Source organism: Pleurodeles waltl, chromosome 4_2 (genome assembly GCF_031143425.1).
Source record: "Pleurodeles waltl isolate 20211129_DDA chromosome 4_2, aPleWal1.hap1.20221129, whole genome shotgun sequence".
Taxonomy (NCBI): Eukaryota; Metazoa; Chordata; class Amphibia; order Caudata; family Salamandridae; genus Pleurodeles; species Pleurodeles waltl.
Window position 1 is genome coordinate 57,806,261 of NC_090443.1, and position 24,287 is coordinate 57,830,547.

The following is a 24,287-nucleotide window of genomic DNA, read 5'->3' on the forward strand; positions in this document are numbered from 1 at the left end:
ACATTATGTGAATATTGCAAGTCACCTAGGAGTTCCATAAACATATAGAGGAACAAAGCTGAAAGGCGAGTTCGTTTAGACAGTTATGGAACTCCAAGGTAACTTGCAAAATCCTTCTCATGTACGGCAGGAAGTACTTTATTCCATTTGATCCATGGTCACATCATCACTTTGTCCACTAAACAGTTAAATCCTTGGTGCATGGCACTTTCATATGAAAGAAAGAACATGTTTGCAAAAGTGAAGAATGAAAATAGAATCTCTAGTCCAACATCAAACACATCAAGAAAACTGCTAGAGATCAAAAAGATATTAGAATCATATTAATCCAAGTCCTTTTTTTTAGAAAGGCACAGTAGAAACAAGCAGAAAGATTCCATCTTTTCTACAGTTGCCTAAGAAGTGCAAAAAATAAACTTGTTGCCATAAATAAATGCTTTCTGCTTGTCACTATACAGCTAGAAAAACAGAGCAGAAGAAAGAAAATCAATGTTTTGTTGTTGTTCCATGAAGTGAGAATTCAACTATAATAAATTATTACAGTTGAGTTCTGATGTCATTTGTTTATAATAGTTAACAGAGTGTCAAGTTGCCTAATATAAAGAAATTAGAGATGAGTTTGTATACAGGGATTGCAGAATCCCATATGTTATGAAGCAATATGATACTGCTAAAAATAGCACATATTTTGTTAGTATAGTCTCACTGTAACAAATGGTACAAATGCTCCGTAAGGATATGGGAATTCATGTTTAAGATTGCAGATTCCTGATTCCATAACATGTATATATTCTATACATTTAGTTAAAATTAGAAAGTGGGCTCTATAACGTAGACACTGACTTTTGTTATGTTCAAAAAGATGAACAACCTCTGATTCTTTTCACCCCTGGTTGCACAAGATTTAAACTGTATCTTATCTTTCAGAACCTAATGTTCCCTGCACGACGACTTGCAACGCTGATCTTTGCCGGTACTTTTATTTATGTATTGCTCTTCGATTACATGTGCCTTGCTGTCTCATTTAGTAGTGACAGTGCCCTGTCAAGCATAAACGTATCTTAGTGTAAGGTTATATGACAAATATAGAGGCAACGGTTTGGTTCAGGCGGTTTCAAACAAGGACTCATGGCTGATATGTCAAACATGAGGTCTCTAAATATATTCAGAGTAAAATTCTCTGCTGAGAGTGTGTCCAGTTATCATTATCAGGACTGAATATATTTGGATGGTCACAGATTTGTGGTTTGAAGTCTTGCATAAACTACAGACCCTGATGAAGCTTGTGGTGTATGAGTAAAACACTTTGGGTGTTTGGGTGTGTTTTATGAAGAGAATTGGAAGAACAATAAAGAATTGACAACATCCATTTAGGACGTCTGGGGCACATGCCCCCTCCCCAAAATGTAATCTATGCACTGCCCCCCGGGTCCTAGTCCACCCCAGGGGAGGGGGGCTTTATTTTTTCAAATGTGGACGCCTGCAGTTTTTGTAAAATAATTGCTGCAGATTTGCAGATCCATCGTAAATTAAAAAGATATATGTTTTGGCCCTTTGAGACCACCCCCCAACCAGGCCTAAGGCGATGTGGGATCCTTACCCTGCCCCCTCATATATTTCTTTAACCTTTTTTCTAGGACTTAGGACTGAGTCCTAAGATGGCTGCGGCCACACCATTGTTGATGTGGTGGCAGCCAATCAGATCTCTCCACATATCCTCAGCAGCTTGGAATACACAACATTTTTTAGCTTTAATTGCTCATATACAACTGAATGGATTTACATCAAATTACAAAAAGCGTGCTTTCTGCACCAAGATCTAGCTTTCTGCCAAATTAGGTGTAAATCCATTCAGTGGTTTTTGTTGTGCTGGTGTCTAATTTTCCAATGGAAAAATGAATGGGGAAAACATGTTTTGGGACATCCCATTTTTCTCAGCTGATGCTTGACAGACCACCAAAAAACATTCAAGGAAGATGCTGAGGTGGATGAGACAATTGTTTGGAAAGTTGTGTGAAACTTTGTCAAACTGCGCCAAAGTTATAAGCAAACGAAAAAAGATTGTATGATAACTTTTGTATGGCATGGTACGGTATGGTATGATATGTTATTGTATGGTATTATTCAGCATGGTATGGTACAGTATGGTATGGTGGCCTGTCATTGTACGGTATGGTATGACTTGTCATTGTATAGTATAGTATGGGATGGCCTGTTATTGTATATTATGGTATTGTATGAACTTTCATTATATTCTAGAATGGGACTGGATGGCATGGCCTGTTATTGTAAAGCTTGGTATGATATTGCATGCCATTGTATGGTATGGTATGGTGTGGTATGTTATAGCCTGTCATTGTATAGTAGGTTATGCTATGGTATGGTATAGTGTATCACTGTATAGAATGGCCTGGGATGGTGTGGTATGGTAAGGTATTGCCTGTATTTGTTTAGTATGGTATGGCATGGTATGGTGTAGCATGTTATGGTATGTCATTGTTTATAGTATGGTTATGGCCTGTCATTGTATGCCATGGTTTTGGCCTTTCATGGTACATATGGCCTGGTATGGTATGTATGGCGTGGCATGGTATGGTCTTTTAATGTATGATGTGGTAATTTTGTTACAATGTACACACAAGCTACAGGAAGAAGTGCAATAGGAGTGGCCAAACAACAATGCTATTTTCATGCTTGACTGTCCTTTCCAATTGGTGCTGTTGTGTAGAACCAAAGAGTATAAGGGGAGAGGTTAAAAAGTATAATCGAACGAACATCGGAGAAGAGTGGTGAAAGCAACAGCCTGGAACAAAAGCAGGTGCAAGGCAACCCAAAATGACACATATACCCTCTTAAGGTGCTGCAAGTAGAAGAAAAAAGCATTTGCAATGCAATGGGTCTCGTGTTAGCTCGAATTAGAGCTATTGACATTGTACTCCAACTGCGAACTGTCCTATCTGTCAAAGCATTTGTTTTCCATTCAGAGATGCAAATGAAGTGGTCTACTGGCTGGAGGTTGCGGAGACCCGAATTATAATCTCAGTTCGCTAAATGTAAACATTTCTGTGCAAATCACTTCACTGCTATATGTAGTAGTTTTGAAATCTGCCAACACTTTGCAGATCAATAAACAAGCTGATTCAAAGCGCCACCCCACCATGAGCGTGAGTGCGAGAGTTATTGGCTCCCTCAGTGAATGTTTAAACAGGATTGCGGCTGGGATGAAAGGCAAATCGAAGGAGGAGGGGCCATCACACGCTGTAACAGGAGGAAACGCGATGTAGTGTGATGGCCAACAGAAATGTTCACTTAGTTAAAACACCTGGATGGGAACTCAGCACACAAAGGAGGGACATTTCACAAAATACACCAATAAAAATGAAATATTTAAGACAAGCACAGCAAAGACTGAATAGCAATAGCAGGCATGGTTAAAAGCCCGCAGAGAGATTACAACAGGCTAGCGCACTTGCGCGCTCAACCCTAAAAAAGAGAAGCCAAAGCAGCAAGCAGAAGCAGCGGAAGTACAATCCTAAAGCAAGCACTGGCAAAGACAATAGGTTTCGCCTATGCAACATCTATTGACTTTGACAATGATTTTTAAACGTTGCACAGCAGTGTGGGCTGGAGTCCAATATAGGCTGAAGTAAAGGGAAAGGAGCACTATGACGCTGCCACCATTGTCCACACCATATCGCTTTTTGTTCTTTAAATCATGTTACACAGCAGTCTGCTGTGCATCTTGGCAAAATGAATGGTATGGTGTGAAATAAAATTAAGTTCAGGTGACATTTTATTCTGATTGTAGAGCCAATGTGGACAGCTGTTGCTGTCTGCAGCAGCAAATTGGCAAACAGTGCCTGGTGTGGAGGCTCTATATCTGGTCTGGTCAGTATTTTTTCACAGGTCTCATTCACAGTTTTGGCACTGAATGGAAATTACCCCCGATGGATACGAAAAAATTCTAGATATAATGTGTTGCATTAAGTTGGATTACATGAAAAGAGACATATTTCCTGCACATGCATACATCTGAAAGGCTGTTTCAGGGCACATATCTACATGTAATTGTATTATGAGCGCTAAGTTATAATAGTATTTGCTCTCATTTAGCACTTGCTACCAAAGTGTTGACATTTTTAAGTGTTGTATTTGAGGCGATGCTCCTCAATTTATCGGCCCTCTTTTTGTTGCAAATATTGTTTTTATAAACTGCTAGTTCAACTACTGGATGCTTCAGAGCACTCTATCTTAAGCTATTATGTGGGGCTATGTTATGCTACATCACGCCATGCCACCTGATGCTATCCTATGCAATGCTATGTTTTTAGGTCGAACGTACAAGCGCTCTGACCTGTTGTAAGTCTTGTGGGCTTTCAAAGCACGTCCATCACTATCACTCATTCGTGGGCTTGCCTTTCAAAAATCCTTTATCATCATTGGTAAATGCTTTACATTTGTTCCTCCCTGGGGCAGCTTGGTTACCCCCTTGGACACTGACCCCGTTACATGGATAATTGCATGTTTGTCGATCCGTTTGACTGCGAGCAAACTTCTTTTTCCTTTTGTGTCCCTCCTTTGTGCGCACGCTCATGGCGGCCGTGGCCCTTTGAATCTGCTCGGTTATGTCAACTGTTTTACGTTTCATTTTAAATTTAAGTGAAGAGAAAAGTCCAGTTAGGAATTTACAACGTTAACAGATCAAACTCGAGCAAACGCAAGACCCATTGCATTGCAAATACGTATTGCTGTATTACAAATACCTTGAAATGCAAGCTTCTCTTTCTGTTCTTGAAAAGATGACGTGATCGTTATTGAGTCCATGCAACCTCCCGCCTGTTCACCCAAAATCTAAACGCAGAAAGTGATCTGAACTTTCATGGACGTGTATTTGGCGCACAACCATTTAAATTAAAAATACTAATTTTGTGAAATAAGTCGCACCCCTTCCTGTTTTTCAGTAAACAGCAGATGTTTTGTTTTAGTCAGTCATTGTTTGTTAAATTTAACCGGAAATGGTGTGGAAGTTCACCATAAGAGAGGCGACACAGCCATGGGCGTCAATTCATCAAAATGACAGGGGTAGTGGAAGTGACATCAAGCGCCCTTTGGCCTCCACTTTCACTCACACACACATACTTACCCTTATACACACATTTACACTTACACATACTCACATAAACACATCTCACCCACAACAGGCACACAGCATACATTTAAAAGCATTTTTACTTACCTCAGCTGCCATGGAAGGGCACATTCACACGTTTATTACACTAATAGCGGATAATATGTTATTATTCACTGTAATAACAAATTAACAGACCACAAAGGGCCACATGTATGAAAATAGGTTTTGCGACTCGCAAATTGCGAGTCAGAGCGACTCGCAATTTGCGAGTTGCAAAACCTTATGTACAACAGTGCCAATGACACTGTTAGCGATTCGCAAGGGTGTAGCAAATGACCTACCTCATGAATATTCACGAGGTAGGTCGCAATTTGCAACCCCATTGGGAATGGCCACCCTCACAGGGATGGTGGCCTGCTGGAGACAGCAGACCACCATGTCTGTGACTGCTTTTAAATAAAGCAGTGTTTTTTTTAAATGGAGCCCGTTTCCCTTAAAGGAAAACGAGATGCATTTCAAACACAAAAAATTAAAAGTTTTCTTTTCATTTTTTCAGAGCAGGCAGTGGCCCATAGGACCACTGCCTGCTCTGAAAAAATGTTTTTGCTGCCATTCACAAAGGGGAAGGGGTCCCATGGGGACCCATTCCCGTTTGCGAATTGGTTAGCACCAGTTTGAAACTGGTGCAAACCTCGATTGTTTTGCGACTGCATTCGCGGTCACAAAAAATCATACATGGGACTGCGACTCGCAATTAGGAAGGGAACACCCCTTCCTAATTGAGACTTGCAAACACTTTTTGCGATTTGGTAAATAGATTGTCGAATCGCAAAAATGGATCTCTACATCCCACATTGCATTTTGCACGTCGCAAACGGCCTGTTTTACGACGTGCAAAATGCTTCGTACATGTGGCCCAAAGAGAGCAGAGCCCCAACTGATGTCCATAACTACGAGCTGCCACTGTGTTCCTGGCACTGAACTTTGCCACCTCTGAAGCCAGGGGTCCCAAAGGCAATGCCAGAGGTCGCAAAGGGCAAGCCAGGGGTCGCAGATGCGACCCTTAAATGACGTCCAGGGAGACAGCATGTAAGTGGCTGTGAAAGCTTTTTCTCCACTCTGAGTTCGCAATAGCCGCCTCTGCTGGCTTTTACACGCACTTAAACCTCCAGCATTCACTTTCACATGTCCCCAGAGTTTGGAAATGCTGCAATAGGGACTTTCACAATGTCCCATCAGCATTATTATTATTATACATATAGATACATAATGTTTAGTGTTATCAATGGCAAACTGAACAAGCATTTGCGATGCACTAGAGTCTCGCATTTGTCCGAGTTACAGCTATTACCAGTTGTAAACTGCCAACCGGATTTTTCTTGCCACGTTAAAATAAAAAAACAGTGCTGTCGCACTGCTACAGTTCACGCCTAATGAAACCTAACGGCAAAAGTGCAATTATGTACGTAACCAGCAAAAGTGCAATTAACTGTGTAACAGGGTCGATATTATGCAAAGCTCTCGACTTCTGCCAAGCGAGATCGCGCTGCAAAAATAGAGAAAAGGTAGTCCACAAACCTGATGGGAAACAGCGAGCCTTGCATGTTTTCTGTACTTGGTCGCTGCGCGCTCGAGGAGGGCTAACCACCGGAAAAGGCATGAAGTATGCATGCCTTCCACTAATGAAAGCAAGCAGATTCTAACAGTCAAGCCCACGAATCAATGAAAGACACTGACGTGACGTGGACGGGGCTCCGAGCCCTTTTCAATTTCCTAAAGCGCCTTGCTAGTGATACGCATGCGCAAGCACATGCGACGCAGGCTCGACCCTAAAAAGCAAGCACTGGGTAGACGTTTGCTGCATGGCATTGATTTTAATAGCTCACCCCTTGGATTTTTATTGCAGAAGTCTTTCTAGAGCCCTTTAAACATCCTTTAAACATTCTTAAGAGGAGATTAATGCTGCGCAGAAGGATGATAGCCTTGGCTTGCGGGAGCAGCAGCAAGGAAAGGCTAAGCAACATGAGGGAGGAGCGTGGGAGGAGGGAAGGTGGGGTAAGACATAGGAGAGATAGAGATGAACTGTAGAGTGCCATGCAATCAGCAGAAAGTAACATAAACAAGCATTTGCAATGCAATGGGTCTCACATTAGGTCGAGTTAGAGCTATTAGCGTTGTAAACTCCTAACCAGACTTTTCTTGCCACATTAAATGAAAAAAAAAGAGCGTGATCGCGATGTGTAAAACCCAGCGCGATTGCGCTGCAAAATAAAGAGAAGAAGTAGTCCAGAAACCATATGGAAAACATGGAGCCTTGTATGTTTCCAGTAGTTTACCGGTGCTCTCGAGGAGCGCTAAACACCAGGAAAGGCATGACGTATGCATGCCTTTCACAAATGAAAACAAGCGGATTTTAAAAGGCAAGCTCACAAACCAATGAAAGTGACTGACGTAACATGGGCGTGGTTAAAATCCCCCTAAAGAGAGATTAGAAGAGGGATGGAGTGCTTTGCGCTTGCCCCTAAAAACAGTACCTGTAGGAGCATGTGGCCAGTGGAAGGACACTGGCTGCAAACAGGAAACTGTACTAGGTCCATGTTCCACAACAGGGACACACAACTGAAGTGCCAAGAGGAAGTAGGAGGGAGGTGCTGAGCATTGGCCAGTAAGAAGCAAGGAAATGAGAGTGACACAGAAACCAACTGTGATAAGTAATGTTAAGTGATGGGCGGGCATTAGCCCGTTTTTAAGCTGCAGCCCACCAGACAGCGCAACTATCTGGTTTGCTAAAGACATTTTGGATACTTTCAGAAAATTTACCTAGGTATGCCTTCCGTTAGTTGATTACCACTGGCTTTGTGGTCTGTAACTCACACTTTCCATTTGCTGGCTTTATTTGATTTAGGCTCTCAAGGTTCTGTTTGTCCCTCCCGTTGTCTAAACTGTGTTTTCTGTATTCTTCTAGGAATTCGCTTTCTGTTAACAGGCCTTTAAATCTTCCTCTTATCTTGTCACATTTGCTGTGCATTCAAAGGCTGAGATCAAATGTTAGGCACTGTCGTCCAAGGGTGCTTGTTTACTTTTCTTTCTCTCACTTCAAATTGAGAGTGTTTATGTTGCAATCTTGCTGGGTACTGGAGGTAGGAAAGAGTTTTTTTCTGTCACACAACGTTTAAATGAACTGTGTAAGTATTTCAGAATATATCAGAATTATGAATGCACAAATGGAGGCCATTTTTGATATTTCTGAAGTGTGTTGGAAACAAATACTTTAATATGATAGAAACTAATCATTAAACTAGGTAATGTAATTTCCACAAATTTTTGTCTGTGCACTGTATAGTTTTACTAGTAAAACTGTATGTATGTGCTAATGTAATGGTCATTTCAATAGAAAATGTGTTGTCTCTAAAGGCGGTGTGCTACTACACCATGAATACCACTCCATTCTACTCTGCACCACTCCACACCACTGCACTCTACTCTGCAGCACTCCATTAACACCACTCCGTGCCACTGCACTCTGCACCACTCCACTCTATGCCACTGCAATCTATGCCACTTAACGCTATTCCTCTCTACTCTACCCTGAACCACTCTGCTCTGTGCCAGTGCAATCACCACTTTACTGTACATCACTGCATTCTTTGCCACTGAACTCTACAGCACTCCAGAATAGGCAACACCAGTTCACTCTGCACACCTCCACTCTACCCCACTGTACTTTAACTCTGCCACACTGCAGTCTACCCCAGTGCACTCTATGCCAATACACTTAATGCCAATGCACTTTACTCAGTAACACTCAACTCTATGCCCCTGCACCCATTGCCAGTCCACTGTAGGCACTCTAATCTACTCTGCACTACTGCAGTCTATGCCACTGCACACTACACCACTTTACTCTACGCTATTACACTCTATGCCGCTCTACCTTGCACCACTCCACTCTTCACCATTTCGCTCTACTCTGAAACAATCTGCTGTACGCCACTCTACTCCACTCAGTGCCACTCCACTCATGTCACTGCATCCTACACCACTTTATTCGTAGCCAATGCACTGTTTCGATGCACTCTACACAACTGTCCTGTCACTGCACTTTATGCCGCTGCACTCTACTCTCCATCACTGTATTCTATGGCACTCCACACCACTACAATTTGACACTACTCTGTAACACTGCACTCCCCTCTCTGCACACTGAACTCTATACCACTCTACACTGCACTACTCCACCCTACCCACTGCACTCTATGGCATTATAGTCTGCACCACTCTAGGCCACTGCACTCAATGACACTCAACTCTACTCTCTGCACTCTATGCTTTTGCACTCTATGCCAGTCAACTCTACTCAGCACCACTGTCCTCTGCATCAGTCAACTCTACACCACTCTATTCTGTACCACTCTACTCTATGCCACTACACTCTACACCACTCAGCTCTGTATGTACATCACTGAATTCAATGCCACTGTACTCAATGCCACTGCACTCTGCAACACTCTACACCAATGCACTCTACTTCAGTCCACTTTACTGCAGGCCACTCCAGTGTATGCTGCTCAATGTGACTCTACACTATGCCACTCCAATAGAAAACACTCTCTGGCCACTCCACTCTATAGCATTCTATCCACTCTTCGCCGTTCTACTCCATGACAGTCCATGCCACTCTCCTCTATCCCACTAACTTTTAGCTATGCTGAACACCAGCTACACTGATGAACAGCATGCCTACAATACATTGGCAAAGTCAGACACTCTGGCATAGGGGAAGTCTATTGACTTTGCCAATGCTTATTAAGCTTTTTTTTTCCTTAACTAACAATTTTGTTCACAGTGCATTCGCGCTGTAGGAGAAACCTAAAAAAGGAAGCAGAATTTGGACCAGGCTCCAGCGGCAGGGAAAAGACAAAAAACAAAAGTAAAGCCAAAGTGAAGCCAGAGTTGACCAGACAGGAGCCAGCAAATACAACCGATAATAAAGCCAACAAATAGTAAGCAATGGGTATGTAATAAATCACCTGTATGTAAACAAAATGTCACACATGCATGCACTGTTTCAGGTGAGACCTAAAAAGGGAGGACGATTGTTTGCTTTTGCGATAAATATGGGATGAGCTTTGTTTTAATTGACTGGGCCTGCCTGCGTCAAGTTTCTTCTCAAGAAAAGAGACCCTGCAATGTCTTACGAACCGTTTCAGTGTGATAGGCTTAAACTTAAAAGTCAACAACTTCCCTACATTCTCTCTGCAGCAGATAGTTTTAATCGAGCATCAAGTGCTGTCAAGATGCAGTTCAAATGCGGTATCAGAAAGGCAGACCATCCGTTTCCCCCTCTCCCATCCCCATTGAGTTGTGCTGAAACATTTTGGAGTGTGGGTGCGCCATTGACATTACATCACTAAAGCCATAGAGGCTGTGAAATATCCAAGCGTCACACAAAAATAACACAGTTAAGCAAATGAGCCAAGACCTTTCATCAGGAGAGTGGTAAGGGTGTGTTGTGTAGCAGGTGGCGTTTTTTGGAGCAGTGGTGGGATAGCGCATTGTCATTTGAAGACAACACATTTTCTGTTAAATTGTCCGCCATATTTCCATAGACATGTATGTTTAATGTGCAGAAATCAGGTTTCAGCAAATATTTATCATTTGCACATCACTAAGACGTCTTGATTTGTTTTGATTCTATTGAAATCTTTGATTCCATAACCCTTCAGAATTATAAAAAATGCTCTTCATGCCTTCTTTCCTAATTGCTGATATATTATGAAATATATGTTTAGTTTATTTACAGGTATTTAAATGCTGACATCTTATAGCCTTTGCTTTCACTTCCTGTACCGCAGCATGTTTGTCACCTGGGTCACTTTTACAAAATTCTCTCTCTTTGAGGTCAGAGAAGTAAAAGTAAACCCCAGTTTCCAAATAAGCAGCAAATTGTCAGAAGAGATTATCTGAAATCTGACTTTTTTAAAAGCACTGTAAATGTGATACAGTAAACACAAAGGGGCATATTTATCAAAGTGTTGCGTAACTTTGGTGCCCTTTTGCGCAGTGCAGCAAGGTGGCTTCCTGTTCTGCGTGAACATTTGATAAGTATGCCCAAAAAGGTGAAGGCATCTCTAGAGCTCATTGATTTCTGAACTCCAACACGGTTATTTTTTGGGGTGCTAAGACACCCCCAGACCCTTACTTCCAGGGCTTATGCCCACATTGCCCCCTCTCAAACTACAACCAGGTATAAGGTTGAATGAAAGATGGACCGCTTCTGATTGGTGCATCTGTGAAATTGATCCATATTGCACTGGGATGTAGCCAGCACTTCATCCTCACATTGAGAACTAATCTAGACCTGTAACCTCAGCAGTTTGTTACAGAATTATTTTCCAGAGACCACAGGCTATTCTGTTGCACCTTTCTCCCTTGCCCAGCCTCTACTGCTTGTGAGTACCTATGGGGTCCTTTAAAGCTCCTGCTTGAATTAATCCAGCACCTTGCTGCCTCTCTTCCTGACCAAGCGCTACTGTCACTCTGGACTTCCGGACTTCCTTGCTCCTCTAACAGCAGCGAGAGCCGTGAGGCGCTATGTAAAAAAGGAACCATTTTACCCCTTCAGCACCTCTGGGATTCAGAACATTTGTTGCTCCTTCTTCCACCTCCTATTTAATATTATTATTATTATAATATGATGTTTTTGCATTTTTTGTACTTTTTAAGCCACTACTTTGACTGACCAGGCCTTGATTTAACTTGTTGTATATCTGTGTAATACCTAACCTCCCTCCATCCCGTGTGGCCTTGCAGCTGGGGCAGCGCTAGCTTTGGGACTGCCTGGCTCTTATCCTGTTGCCACAGGAGAGAGAAAGCTGGACAGGTCCAGGAAGCATTATTATAGCCCTCCTCCTGATGTAGACGGCCCAAGCACAGTGAGGGGTTTCCAGCCGCTTCAGTGGAAAGAGGTACAATTATTAAATATTACACACGTTATGCTGACCGCGAAGAGCACACCCTGTCCCTTGCCAGGGGCAGGTGAAGACATGAGAACTGCTTGTCTCCCATTCAAAGCCAGGGCTGACCTTTGCTCACATAGTGGTCTGGACAAATCCAAGGGGCCAATGTACAAGCCCTTTGCGCCGCAAATGCGTCACTTTTTACATGGGAAAAAGTGACCCACCGGCGGCGCAAGGGGCTTGTAAATAAGGCCCCAAATTCGATAACCCAACCCTCTCCCCATTTCACAACCTCCTTTTTGCTTTGGCACAGACACTGTGAGAGACCTTGGTGCTCACCACTGAATACCAACGCCCTTGACATAAGCCCCGTTCGCCCAGGCCAAAAGCCGGCCCTGTAACACCCTCATCTTTTAAAGTCCTGATTTTGCCTCACGAATAGCAAGCAGCCTCTATAACTGTCCCCATGTTTGTCTCTTGCAGAGGGCTGATGCACAACTGTGTTGCATGTACTCGTTCTAAATGCAAAATCAAATCAATAAATTACTTTATATACTTCCCATGTATCACTACAGCCTCCCTCTCAGTAATTTAAAACCAGTACTATGCATTGAACAACCGATCCTGCTGGCCTGTCACTTCAGCCGCCTTATGTGCTGAACCCCTCCTCACCCCCATGCGCCACTGCCTGTGAACTTATGTTTGAGGTCGCTGTACTTGTTTTAAAGTTGCTGTAAACTTCATTTCCCAGTGCAGACGTTTTTTATCCCTCAGTAACAACAAATGTATTCTGCGTATTGAAATCCTATGTACCGCCTAATGTTATACTGTTACCAATCTATTTTACTAGGCTACCAGTCAACACGTGGTTGACCTTACTGGTGTACTCACGCCTCGTAACTGACCAGGGCGCTGAACCAGGTTGGGTGGAGTTTGTGCCTTGTAACAACATACAAATAAAGAAAAACGTAAGTCAAGGCAGAAGCATGGTCACTGATTAACATGCAGATTCGCCTGAAAATAAATATCTGAGTCAAATACTTGGCGATCGTCGTTTATTGGCAAAAAGAAGGGCTGGAGGTAAAAAAAAAGTTGAATTCTGTTTCTTGAACATTGTTAACCAATCACAGCTTTGATTTTTCAATGCACTACGGGGCGTCAAGGGCGTGGTTTAGGACTTGATGACTTTTGTGTCGTTGCTCTCGGACACCACCTTCCCATCCACCATCTTCTGTGTGGTGGTGATTACCTTTTTCACCGTTTGTGTGCTGAAGGCAGAGCTGCTGGTCAGGGCGTCCTGCAGGCTGGAGAAGAGGAAAGAGGAAGATCAGTCTGAGACTAAGCACTGCCTGGTAACCGTCAACAAGACATCACCATTGGAGAGGACAAGATCAGAGAGACACATAGAAACAATAGAGGACTTGTGCCAACATCTACCTAGTGGCAGACCACAATCCAATGGGTTGATGTGGATGGAGATGAGTGTGCAAAATGTGTGTAATTTGCTTTTCCATAATTACATGAAAATTTGGGGAAATTGTGTGACCTGCAAATCTATCAATCAGTGCTATATTTTATCAACAAATGCACCCTAGTGTCAATGCTCGTCAAAAGGACGCATTTTGAGGTAAAGTAATTATTGCGAAAAGCAAGTGGTACGAACAACAGCTGGTTGCGTTATTCCTGACATGATGTGGCATAATTTTGATCATTTGCAAAACATGCGTAACATGCAATTTCAGAAATTATGTCAATTACACCGGTGTAATTTTAATTTAAACTTGGTATAATAGAGCCATCTCCTTCTGCTTGTGTTGGACAGTAACTTTGGGCAAACTCAGAGACAGCTGAGCCCCACCCAGTCCCTTAAGCAGGCTCTTTCGGAGAAGACATATGAAAACACTGCTTCCATGTTCAATAAGACATGGGAGATGGAGATGAGGCCAATATACCTTCTCTTATTGCTAGACTAGAATTCCAGGATGAGGCAGATGGAGATAGCTGCCTACTAGTCTTGCACAGAGTCTCAAAGGCCAAGGCATTGGTAGGGTTTTCTTCCACTGTGGAACAGACCGGGAACCGGTAGGGGGGGGGGGGGAGAGGTGAAATATCCCCAAAGGCCTACTTTTAAGAAGGTGTGACCCATTGGGTAAGGGACACACATAAATTCAATTCAGGCACAGGCCTTTTCTTTGCACCCAACTGTATCCTGGTGAGTACTTACGTGAATTCGTCACCACCATCCAACAACCGCCTGTAGGTCTCGATTTCTGCCTCCAACTTCATCTTAATGTTGAGCAGGGTCTGGTACTCATGAGCCTGTCGCTGGATGTCGTTGCGCACCTGTGTGAGATCTTCCTCCAGCCGCAAGATGATGCTGTTGATCTGATCAACCTGCATTGCATAGCGCCCTTCTGTGTCTCTGAGGCTGTCTTCTAGGTTAGCATTCTGTGGATGGAAGAAGTAGAGTGGATGTAATAGCTGGCCTTGGCATTGGCACAGACATGTATTGAGCAAATCATTGTTCTGGTTAATTTATGGCTTAGAAGTGTGGGTTTCAGTGATGCTTAAGGCTGATGGGGTTTCTGAATGCCACCCCCTTGCTTTTTTAATACGATGGGGTTTCTGAATGCCACCCCTTTCCTTTTGAATACCATGTGAACAATCGCATTTGCAGATTCTTACCAAGCTTCGCATGGACTCTAGCTCGATCTCCAGGCCCTGGAGAGTCCGGCGCAGGTCTGTTGCTGTGGTCCTGGAGGATTGCAACAATTCATTGTCATGTGTAACCTGGACTGTGATCTCTTCCACCTGGACAAAGAGAAAAACATGTTAGACTATCAACTGCACCTTCACTTGTCTCTGGTACATGGGGCTGCTTCTCAGGGAACTCACAGGAAGGGCATCAATTACATCATACGAGTGTAGCTTCAGGTATCTGTCAAGGAGGCGTAGAAGCAGAACACTGTGTACTAAACATAGAGGTACAAGAATACTGTGACTAAAATATCGAGGACCAATATAGCAACAGGCAGGTAAGTTTAGTATCTATGCTTGACTCCATATTTATGTGCATTGATTATATATATAATAATATTCTTGATGTGCAGATGTAGATTAAGAATGCTCAATCTATACTCACCTATATGCACGTATTGCCCCAATATTTTTGTGTATGCTTGTAACTTTATATTCAGTATGATGTTCCATTCTACAACCCCTAAAGGATTTAAAGACCCTCGCTCATCCCCCACAGATGTTTCCTGATAAAAGGAATTACCTGCAGGGCTTAGGACAGAAACATTTTAAATATCTGTCTTGAAATCATTATAATCCATTTTGTTGGCTCTCTACTTTATATCCTACAGAAAGATGAACATCTGAGTCACTGTTGCGGAGTTTAAGATCTAATGTAATTTCTGGTATAGGTTTATATTTATAAACAGCAAAGCAATGCCGCTGCCTCGAATCTCTTTTCAATGGTACCTGGCGATTGAAGTTCTTCTCTGCGTCCTCCCTGTTCTTCTGTGCCAGGTCGTCATACTGTGCTCGGATTTCAGCCATGATCTTGCCCAGGTCCTGGGTTTTGGGTGCGTCTACCTCCACGGTCAAACCAGAGCTGGCAATCTGAGCCTGCAAGTTGTTAACCTCCTACAAGAGACAAAATAGACCATGTTTGTAAACAAAATTTAAGGCACAGGGACTTGACAAGTTCAGCCATTAAACGACATCCCTTATTTTGCTCTCCTGTTTCTCCCCTTCTCTTCTACCATTGGAATCACTCCCATAGGTTACACTTTATCTTTTACCTAAACACAAAAATGTCCTTTATATGATTCCCTTCTGCTGTTGTCTTCCTTACATCTCTAGCAGTAACTGCTGTTTGTGCCCCATCTCTTTTACCCTTAGAATCCCACTTCTCATCTCCTGATCCTTTCTTCCTGGACATCTTCAATGTTGACCTGGCTTTACTACTCTCTCCCAGCCTCGCCCCCCTAAACACATTGAGATGGCCAGAGCATCCTTACGTCCTCATGGTTCTTCTTCAGGAAGATCAGCTCCTCACGCAGGGACTCAATTTCATTTTCAAGGTTCAGACGGTTCATGTTGGTGTCATCAATCACCTTCCGAAGTCCAGCAATGTCCATCTCCACCGATGTTCTGATAGCCAGCTCTGCTTCATACCTGTCAAGGGTGGATAACTGTTAGGAAACACAAACATCTGAAACAGCCAACGAAGGCACAACTGGCTATGGTCTTGGAAGGTAATACAAGCAACTAGAAACATCTGAAGGAAGCACACCCAAATAGGGTCTTGGAAGGTGACAGACAAACTAAAAATGGCAAAATAAAGTGGAACCATCTAGGGCCTTGCAAGATAAAAACAAAAACAAGCAACAAAATCAGCTGAAGAATGCAGAGCTCACTAAGGCCGTGCAAGACAACAATAAGCAACTAAAGTCAACAGAAGAAAGTGGAAGAGGCTAGGACCTCGCCAGACATCAAAAATCAAACTGTAGGAAATCTGTTTCTTCTAAATGGTCAACCCAGATTTTGTGCATTTTGCTGGAATCCTAATTTTGTTTGGTTAAGGCTGTGCATTTTACCGCTGCTAGCTAGTAACAAAGTGCATGTGCTGCCAGTTTTAAAATGGTTGAATTGACAAACTCCTAATTAACATGCTTAGTTTGTGGTCTAAAGTGTACCCAAGACCTGGAAATTAAATGCCACTAGTGGACTGCAGCACATATTGTGCCACCCACTACAGTAGCAGTACAAACAGGGCTCCAGGCCTACCATTGCAGCCTTACAGTAGCACTATGAAAACTGCAATTCGACCTCTCAAAATAAACCCTTTTGACTTGTCAAAACCGCCCTTTTTAAATAATAAGAAGACCCTCCTATGTATGCCTTCTGGCACACAAGGCAGAGCACATGGTATTTGAAAGTCGAACATGTTGAAATTTAATAGCAACATGTCCTTACAGTGACTATCACTCAAAAGGTATTTTCATTGTAGGAAGGTCTGCTGGCCCATAGAGAAACACCGGAAAGTGATAGTAAATAACAATACTGTAGCTGGGGAAAGGAACCAGATATAAAAATAAACCACCAGTTCTAATAGTTATTAAAATCCAATTTAATTGTGACGTTGGATTTTTAATAAATATTAGGGAGAACAACTTTAGAAAGTGACCCTTTCCATCCCTGAAGTACCTGGAGGCTAATTTGCTAATTTCCTCTCCAGTACCTCCTACACAGTACTTAAGCTTCATTATTTATGAAATGCCGTCCAGGGACAAACAAATAGGCTGACCTGAGCAGTGTCATCTTAAGGATTTTTGGGGCCCCTTGGAAAGACATATTTTGGGGCCTCCTGTCTGTAACAACTTTAAATTTGATATCCCATTTTTGCTAATTGAAGCTTGTATGATCCCAAACAAACTTTTAGAAACAAGGTTTGCACAACAATAGTTGCGATATATCTTTACAGGGCACGTAAAAATCCTTAAGATGTCACTGGACAAAGAGAAACAGACTCAGTTAGTGGTAGAGGTAGGTAGAGAGGAGAGCGGTGAGATACGGATATAGATGAGGTGTGCTTGATAGAGAGAAAGTTCACTTTTCTGGGGTGGGTGGGGTAGGAAGCTGGGGACAATGTGCAATTGCCCACTTTGCCCATTCCTTAAAACCCCTCTGGTCCTGAATGGGCAGAGATGACTCATCTGAAGTCCACTGATTATGCACTGTGGGGGCTCTGGGCATTGTTTTTGACTTTACAATTAACAATCCTGCTTGAGTGTCAAATCCTGCTTGACAGGTCTGCTGACCCTTAGGGCACACTTGAAAGATGCCTAGACAATTCTTGTAGATCCACTGTCTGGTGCTGAATGACTCTGCTCTTGTCCTACCAGACTTCTGTCTCTGGGTTTATTGTGGTTAGAGTGGCTGCTTCAATCTGGATTTTAGTTAAAAAAAATTATGTGGGAGGGCATTAGGATTATCATAGTACACTCCACACAAATGCCCCCAGCCCTCAGAAACCAGATTTAGTGTGGCCAAAGACTTTCACCATCTTGAAAATGCTTAAAGTGGGTAGGGTAGGCCCGGGGAACTTTTACCCCATTGGTTATGGTGTTTCCAGGAGCTATTTAAACCCACTAGCTCGCATCAGGCATAAATGTGGCACCCCTTGGACCTGAGATCAGACCTGCTGTCTATGACCTGAGAGGAGCCCTGAAGGACTGAAACTATTCCCTCTTCTACCCAGGACTAAGAAGTAGACTCCAAGGGTCATAAGGCTGACCTCCTGTTAAAGCTAAAGGGATAAAACAAGCTACAAGAGAGGTCTTCCTGGAAATATACAGCTGACAGTGGTAACTGGATCTGGAATGGACCCAGTTGTTGGGCGCTGCCCGACACTGTATTGGTCTCTAAGTGACTCCCCCTGATGTCCTGCTTTAGAAGTGCACTCTTGCGGTAGACTGGGAATTAATGGATAGGTCAGAAGGTTAAATCTGTGACTAGGATGAGCCTGGTAGATTCTTGTCATTTCTGTATTCTTTTGTTTATTAAATGTATCTTAATTTATTTTTAATTAGTTTCGAGATTTTTATTGTTTTGCATTTTGACCATTTTACTTTTTTGGCAAAGCTTTACAGATTTCTCTAAATTAAGCCTGCCTGCTCTGTGCCATAGCTACCTGGGGATTGAGCTCATGTTATTCTAGTGACTTTGAGAGATCACCCTGACAAATGTTGTGATTATTCCTTGTGGTAGGTGGTCACCCATTCCAAATAATAATCCAAATCAGCTGAAACCAGTAAAGAAAGCACAACTGGCTAGGGCTTTGCAAGGCAATGTAAGCAACTAAAACCACCTGAATACAGCACAACCAGCTAGGGTCTTGAAAGGCAGTACAAATCAGATATGCAGACTAAGGTATATCAGGGCATTGAAATGAAAAGTGTGCTTCCTACAATGGGAAGGGGCATAACTAGCCCTCACATCAACAATGATGCTAACGCCAAAAGTCGGACACTTCTGGCCACAGCACAATAACTGGCACTCTTCCTGGGTGCTATCAGAAACAGCTTGGGTACCCTGATGCTGGCGCAAGGGGTTACAATCTTGTGCTAGAGGCAGTTCTGCCTCTCAGATGTCAGCCACTGTCCACCATTGCATTCCTGTTTCCGTGGTTTAGCCTTTCCCGTTCAGTTCTATTTAATGTGACCCAGAATATTACCACAACACAGCATTGTTTTTCTCTGTGTTCTCATCTAGGCCAACAGCTTACTACGCCCAGGGCCTGTGACACTGTAGGTGCTCAGAAGCTATGGATTAGTGTAAACATGGCCAGTGTGAGATGAGTTTGGAAGCCTTCAGAATCTAACACTATCAGGGACACCAAAGAGTCTGACGCTAACAGTGAGACTACCCTACGCCTAGATTTTTGAGAGACACTCACTTTACTCGGAAGTCATCAGCTGCCAGGCGGGCATTGTCGATTTGCAGGACCAGCTGAGCATTATCCACGGTGCTGTCGTGAACCTGGAGAGGAGAGAAAGGATATTAGGCGCACATACAAAGGAACGAGCTCGCACATAAGAGCGCAAAGGTGTGGGTACAGGGTTAACAAAATATTGAGTGATTGCATCTGTCTAAAGATGGAGAAGTGTCCAAGGAAATGTGCACGCACATTTGTAAGAAATGTGTTAGATCAATAGCGACAACAGAACTGCTCGAAAAGGTGTGCTCAAAGTGTGAGGTGTTGTCGACTGTAGGCCCCCTGTGACCCAAACAGAGATCATCCCTGGTCTAAGTTGGCACTGAGGGGCCAGAGGCAACTACATTCTGGGAAGCTGCTCTTCTTGTGGTGTTATCTGGGGTTCAATATGTCACGTCAGTGTCTCATCTAGCCCCTGGACTTCGCAGTACCAGCCACGTCTTGTGTGGCGTCACTGAACACTGGTAGTCAGGGTGCCGTTTCCTGTCTTCACTCCCTTCTGCTAAGTTTCCGTGACTCTCCTAAGTCCCACTATTGGCATCAGCCACCACAATGCATCCTGGGTATTCTCTTTCCCCGGCCTCAGCTGCCCTCCCCCTCAAGGGCTCCAGAGCACACCTGGGGAGGCTGCAGCAGCTGACGTTTGTTTGTCTCTCCTGGGCTGGCAGTGCGGTTGTTTACACTCCGTGCCAGGTGTGCTTTTCTTCCACCAACCCTGGGAGCTGAACAAAGTGTGGATTAAAGGCTGAACAGAAAGAAAAACTGTCGGCTCCCAGACCAGCCGATATCACCGTGAGTGACATGCCCCGAGTACAGAGAGACCTCGTGCACCTTCCATAGCGTGAGAGAACTGCCCGTGTGCTGACAAGGCCTACACCCTATCCCGCTCCTAAAGCCGGGACTCAAGGGCTGAGTCTGCCTTCCTGTGGTTGGTACTGCTGGCTTCAGGCCTGGGCCGAGATTATCCGCTTAACTCTCTCCTTCCCTCCCTGGGCACCTCCATCACTCTACCAAATCCTCCTCGTCAGTGGCGTAACACAAAATGACGCCCCCACCCTGCAGAACTGGACGAGGGCCCCCTGCGGTCCCTACAGCTTACAGATATTAATTGACCTTCGGTTGGATAGGGGCAGTCTCGGAATGGCTGTGGGCACCCTGCCAGCAGGGGCCAGCATAATGGCCGAAGGGGCTTCCTGGATCAGCATTACGCCCCAACTCCTGGCCATTCTGCCAACTGCGAAACCTAAGATGGTGGAGGCGGAACCCGAAAGCAGAGTGTGGTGCAGTAGCTTACAGACATTCATAGGCTTTGAATTCAATATGATGCCTTTAAGGGTGGGGCCCATGTACCGAAGGAGCTGCTGGGCCTGCTTTGGCTCTTACATTCTGCCACGCTGGCATTTTCCCCCAGGACTCAGCCCAAGCGACTGGTCTCAGGGCAGCGTGGACTGGCAAGATGCAACCATGGCCCATTGCGCACATTCTACTCGAGGCCTCCTGCAGTGTGGGGCTGGTGTGAACATTTTTGTCAGGGCTACATACACTCAAACGCTTAAGAACAGGAAAGTGTGGACTTTTGAAAATAAATCGGAGCAATATGCCGTCACCACTGACTACCCTTGAAGCATAGGCAATTTTAAGCGGGCGACAGCTAAAATTCCTGGCCTCAAAAAGTTGGCGTCTCCCGCCTGAATCGGGTCTGTTGGACTGTATGGGGCTGATATTAACTTCCAGTTCAGTCCGGCCCTGTCTTGTCCCGAGTGTACATGTTCAAAAATCTTCACGGTCCACGCGCTGTAGGGTTAATATTTGACAAGATGGCGCGCAGAAGCGACATGTTGGCCTGTCGCAACTGGCGGTGACCCAGAGTAAGAGCGCAAAGTATCCAAAGGAGACCTCTAGCCCAAGGTCACTGAAGAGCACAGCACAGACAATGACTGAGAGAGACCAGCAGCACAGGGGCACATACAAGGGGACACAGGAAAACCGACACAGGCCTGTGACGCTAGAGTGACTCAGCGAAGAGAACGAGCAATGGGACACACGAAGAACATGGTGGGAGGGACACCTATGGTGGACATACACCACTGAAAGTTTATTTCGTGTGTGCGAGGGCGACGGTGAGGAAAAACTACATTTACAACCATCATTTAACCTGGCAGCCTCATCACCAACACCGCATGGGTGGATAGGAGATGTTTCTTTTGAAACCTACACCCACATGGGGAGGGAGCTTAGAAGGACCACACCTCGGTATCTCACAGCCACATACTATGAACTGCATATATTTTGAGTTGAGCTGCAATCTACTGACAAGGAAATATTGATTTGGGACAGAGTAGGCCAGACAAAAAAAATCGAAAAAGGAGTGTGGCTTGCCCAGTGTTCATAGGCCGTGAGACTGGACCTCCCTTATCAAGTGAGTGGGCAGTGAGATAGGACAGGTGAAGACTCTTCCATGATGAGTTAGCACTGAGGTAAAGAGGTTGGGTGACATCTTACATGAGCAGATAGGGTGGAGTTGGCCACTCACCTGACGAGAGGGAGTAGTGATCTGTGGTACAGTGGACAGCCCTTCCCTGCTGGGGACGCTTCAGAGTAATAGGGTGGAGTGGGGAGGAGAATTGCACTTACTCATGTCCGCTGTTTCTCCTCTGGAGCATGGACTGAGGGATCTACTCACTGATGCTCAATCTCAGGTGGGGATTGAAGTAGGTTTTCTGTTGGGAGTATCACTGGGACTTGGCTTCTTATCAATCGTTCAGCTCCTGCATGCTTTAGTGAGAGGGCGCCCATTGATTGGTGATTAGCACCTTCTTGCCCAGAAGGGTTAGTGGTTAACCTTGACATTGAAAGACACAGTGGTTGGTTGTTAGGGTTGTGGATTATGGTGAGGTGGGCTGTCTCTTGCTACCTCAGCTTTTCCAGAACAATTTAGTAGGAGATTCAATACTGAGGCAGTGAAGCTTCTTACAAAGATATGGAAGGTTGTTGGGTTGGGCTTGGTTGAGTTTCATCTTATGTCATTTGGCTAAGGCTAGTGTTTAGGGTCAGGGTTTTTATGGGTCAGGCCTTATTTGTCTAGTTTTTTCCTCCAGTGTGCAGAAGGTGTGGCTCATATCTTAGGGGCTCAGTCCTTTCTCCTCTAAGCAGGGTTGGGGTTAAGGTTAGCGTTGACTATGGCTGAGATCTGAAGTTATGTTTAGGCCCCGCCTTCTTGCCTCTGTCAGAGTTCCAGCCTTACCTTATTCACAGGCCCCAATTTTCTTGACCTTGGGAGTAAGGATGGATTTACTGTTGGAGCTGTGGTGGAGGCACTAGTGTTTAGACTGAGGTCTTCTTGAGAGTCCGGAAGTAGAGGCACACTGTGAGTGCACGGCCTTTTCATGGGTGGGTAGGGCTAGTGTTAAACCTGTGGAGAGCACTGGCTGCTCACTCTAACCCCTCTGGGTGCGTGCCCTCTTCTTGTGCAACTGGTTTGTGTTCAAGGGTAGGGGGTAATTCCAGGCCGGAGCCTCTCAACTGTAGCTACAAATCCTCCCGCGCCCAGCAGTAGGGGCCTCGGTCCTCATGTAGGGTTAATGTGGGGTTGGTGTAAGGCTGGCCTCTCTTACCTGTCTCCTCAGCTCTTCCAGGGCCTGGCAGCAAGACCCCTACCGCGCACCTTCCTTACACAGGTTTGGCTAGTGTGTGTGTGTGGGGGGGTTCTGGTTTGCGTGGAACTCTTACCTGTCACTTGTGACCTGACCCGGATGCTAGGGTTGGGGTTTACTCGGGTTTGTCTCTCCTACCTGTCACCACAGGTCCCTGGCCTGGATGCAGCCCCCTTCATGGGCAGATAGGACTGCGGTTCGTTCGGCTGACTGGGCTCTCTTACCTGCCGCCTCAGATCCTCCAGGGTCCGGTAGTAGGGGCTCCAGTCCTTGGTGCTCGGCCCCTTCTTCTCCAGATGTTCCCGGATCTTCACCTCCAGGCCCTGGTTAGCCGCCTCCAGGCTGCGCACCTTGTCCAGGTAGGTGGCCAGGCGGTCGTTGAGGTCCTGCATGGTCTCCTTCTCGTTCTGACCCACCCCGGAGCCAGACAGGCTGAAGTTGGTGCTGGCCCCGCCGTAACCTCCCATGCCCCCGCCGTAGCCCGAGCTCACGGTGGAGACCCTGGACACGGAGATTCGGGAGCCCTGGCCCCCGGCCCCCGCGTGCACGCTGGCAGAGCTGCTCAGGGGCCCGAATCTCTTGAAGCCCTGGACACTCTGGCTGGAGCCCAGGGGCCGGTAGCCGCCGCCCCCGGACATGGTGGTGGAGTACATGACGGTGGAGGCCCTGCTGCTCATGGCGCCGAGGGAGAGACGGAAGGAATGAGGACGACGAGGAGGAGAGGCGGTGGCAGGAGATGCTGCGGGAACAAACTTCAGGACTCGCCTTGCGGACTTATATCCACAAGTGGAAAGGGAGGGCGCGGGGAAGGGGTGGGGCGTTTGCTCCACCCACACTGGTCAGGCAGGAGAAAGGAGGCGTGTGGCGGAGAGAAGGTGGGGCGGTGGGGGTGCAGAGGGAAAGAGGAACAGAGGGAAGGAGGGAAAGATGTACAGGGACAGGGGGAAGTAAAAAGAAAAGAGCGGGAAGTGGATGACTGAGTTAAACTGAAGGAAACGTGAACGGAGGGGAAGGGAGAGGCACAGGAAGAGTGGTAT

At 45.1% G+C, this 24,287-nt stretch overlaps 1 protein-coding gene across 1 annotated transcript; it reads right to left on the minus strand.

The window, feature by feature from the left end:
* Positions 1 to 13,130: 13,130 nt before the first annotated feature.
* KRT18 (keratin 18) lies at positions 13,131 to 24,033 on the minus strand. Its single transcript, XM_069230645.1, has 7 exons — positions 23,475 to 24,033; positions 19,559 to 19,641; positions 16,119 to 16,275; positions 15,577 to 15,741; positions 14,776 to 14,901; positions 14,315 to 14,538; positions 13,131 to 13,394 (listed from the first exon to the last, which is right to left on the minus strand). Exons 1-7 carry the CDS (start codon positions 23,925 to 23,927, stop codon positions 13,262 to 13,264), a joined length of 1,341 nt encoding a protein of 446 aa, XP_069086746.1. The 5' UTR covers positions 23,928 to 24,033; the 3' UTR covers positions 13,131 to 13,261.
* Between the last annotated feature and the right edge of the window lie 254 nt (positions 24,034 to 24,287).

What these genes read in the sequence shown, in the direction of transcription:
- KRT18 (XM_069230645.1), bottom strand. Translation starts at nt 23,927, where the DNA reads ATGAGCAGCAGGGCCTCCACCGTCATGTACTCCACCACCATGTCCGGG. An exon ending in TGAAGAAGAACCATGAGGAC is followed by an intron (nt 15,742 to 16,118) that starts GTAAGGATGCTC and finishes TGTCTCTTGTAG; the next exon opens with GAGGTTAACAACTTGCAGGC. An exon ending in GATGGTGGTGACGAATTCAC is followed by an intron (nt 13,395 to 14,314) that starts GTAAGTACTCAC and finishes CCTCTTCTCCAG; the next exon opens with CCTGCAGGACGCCCTGACCA.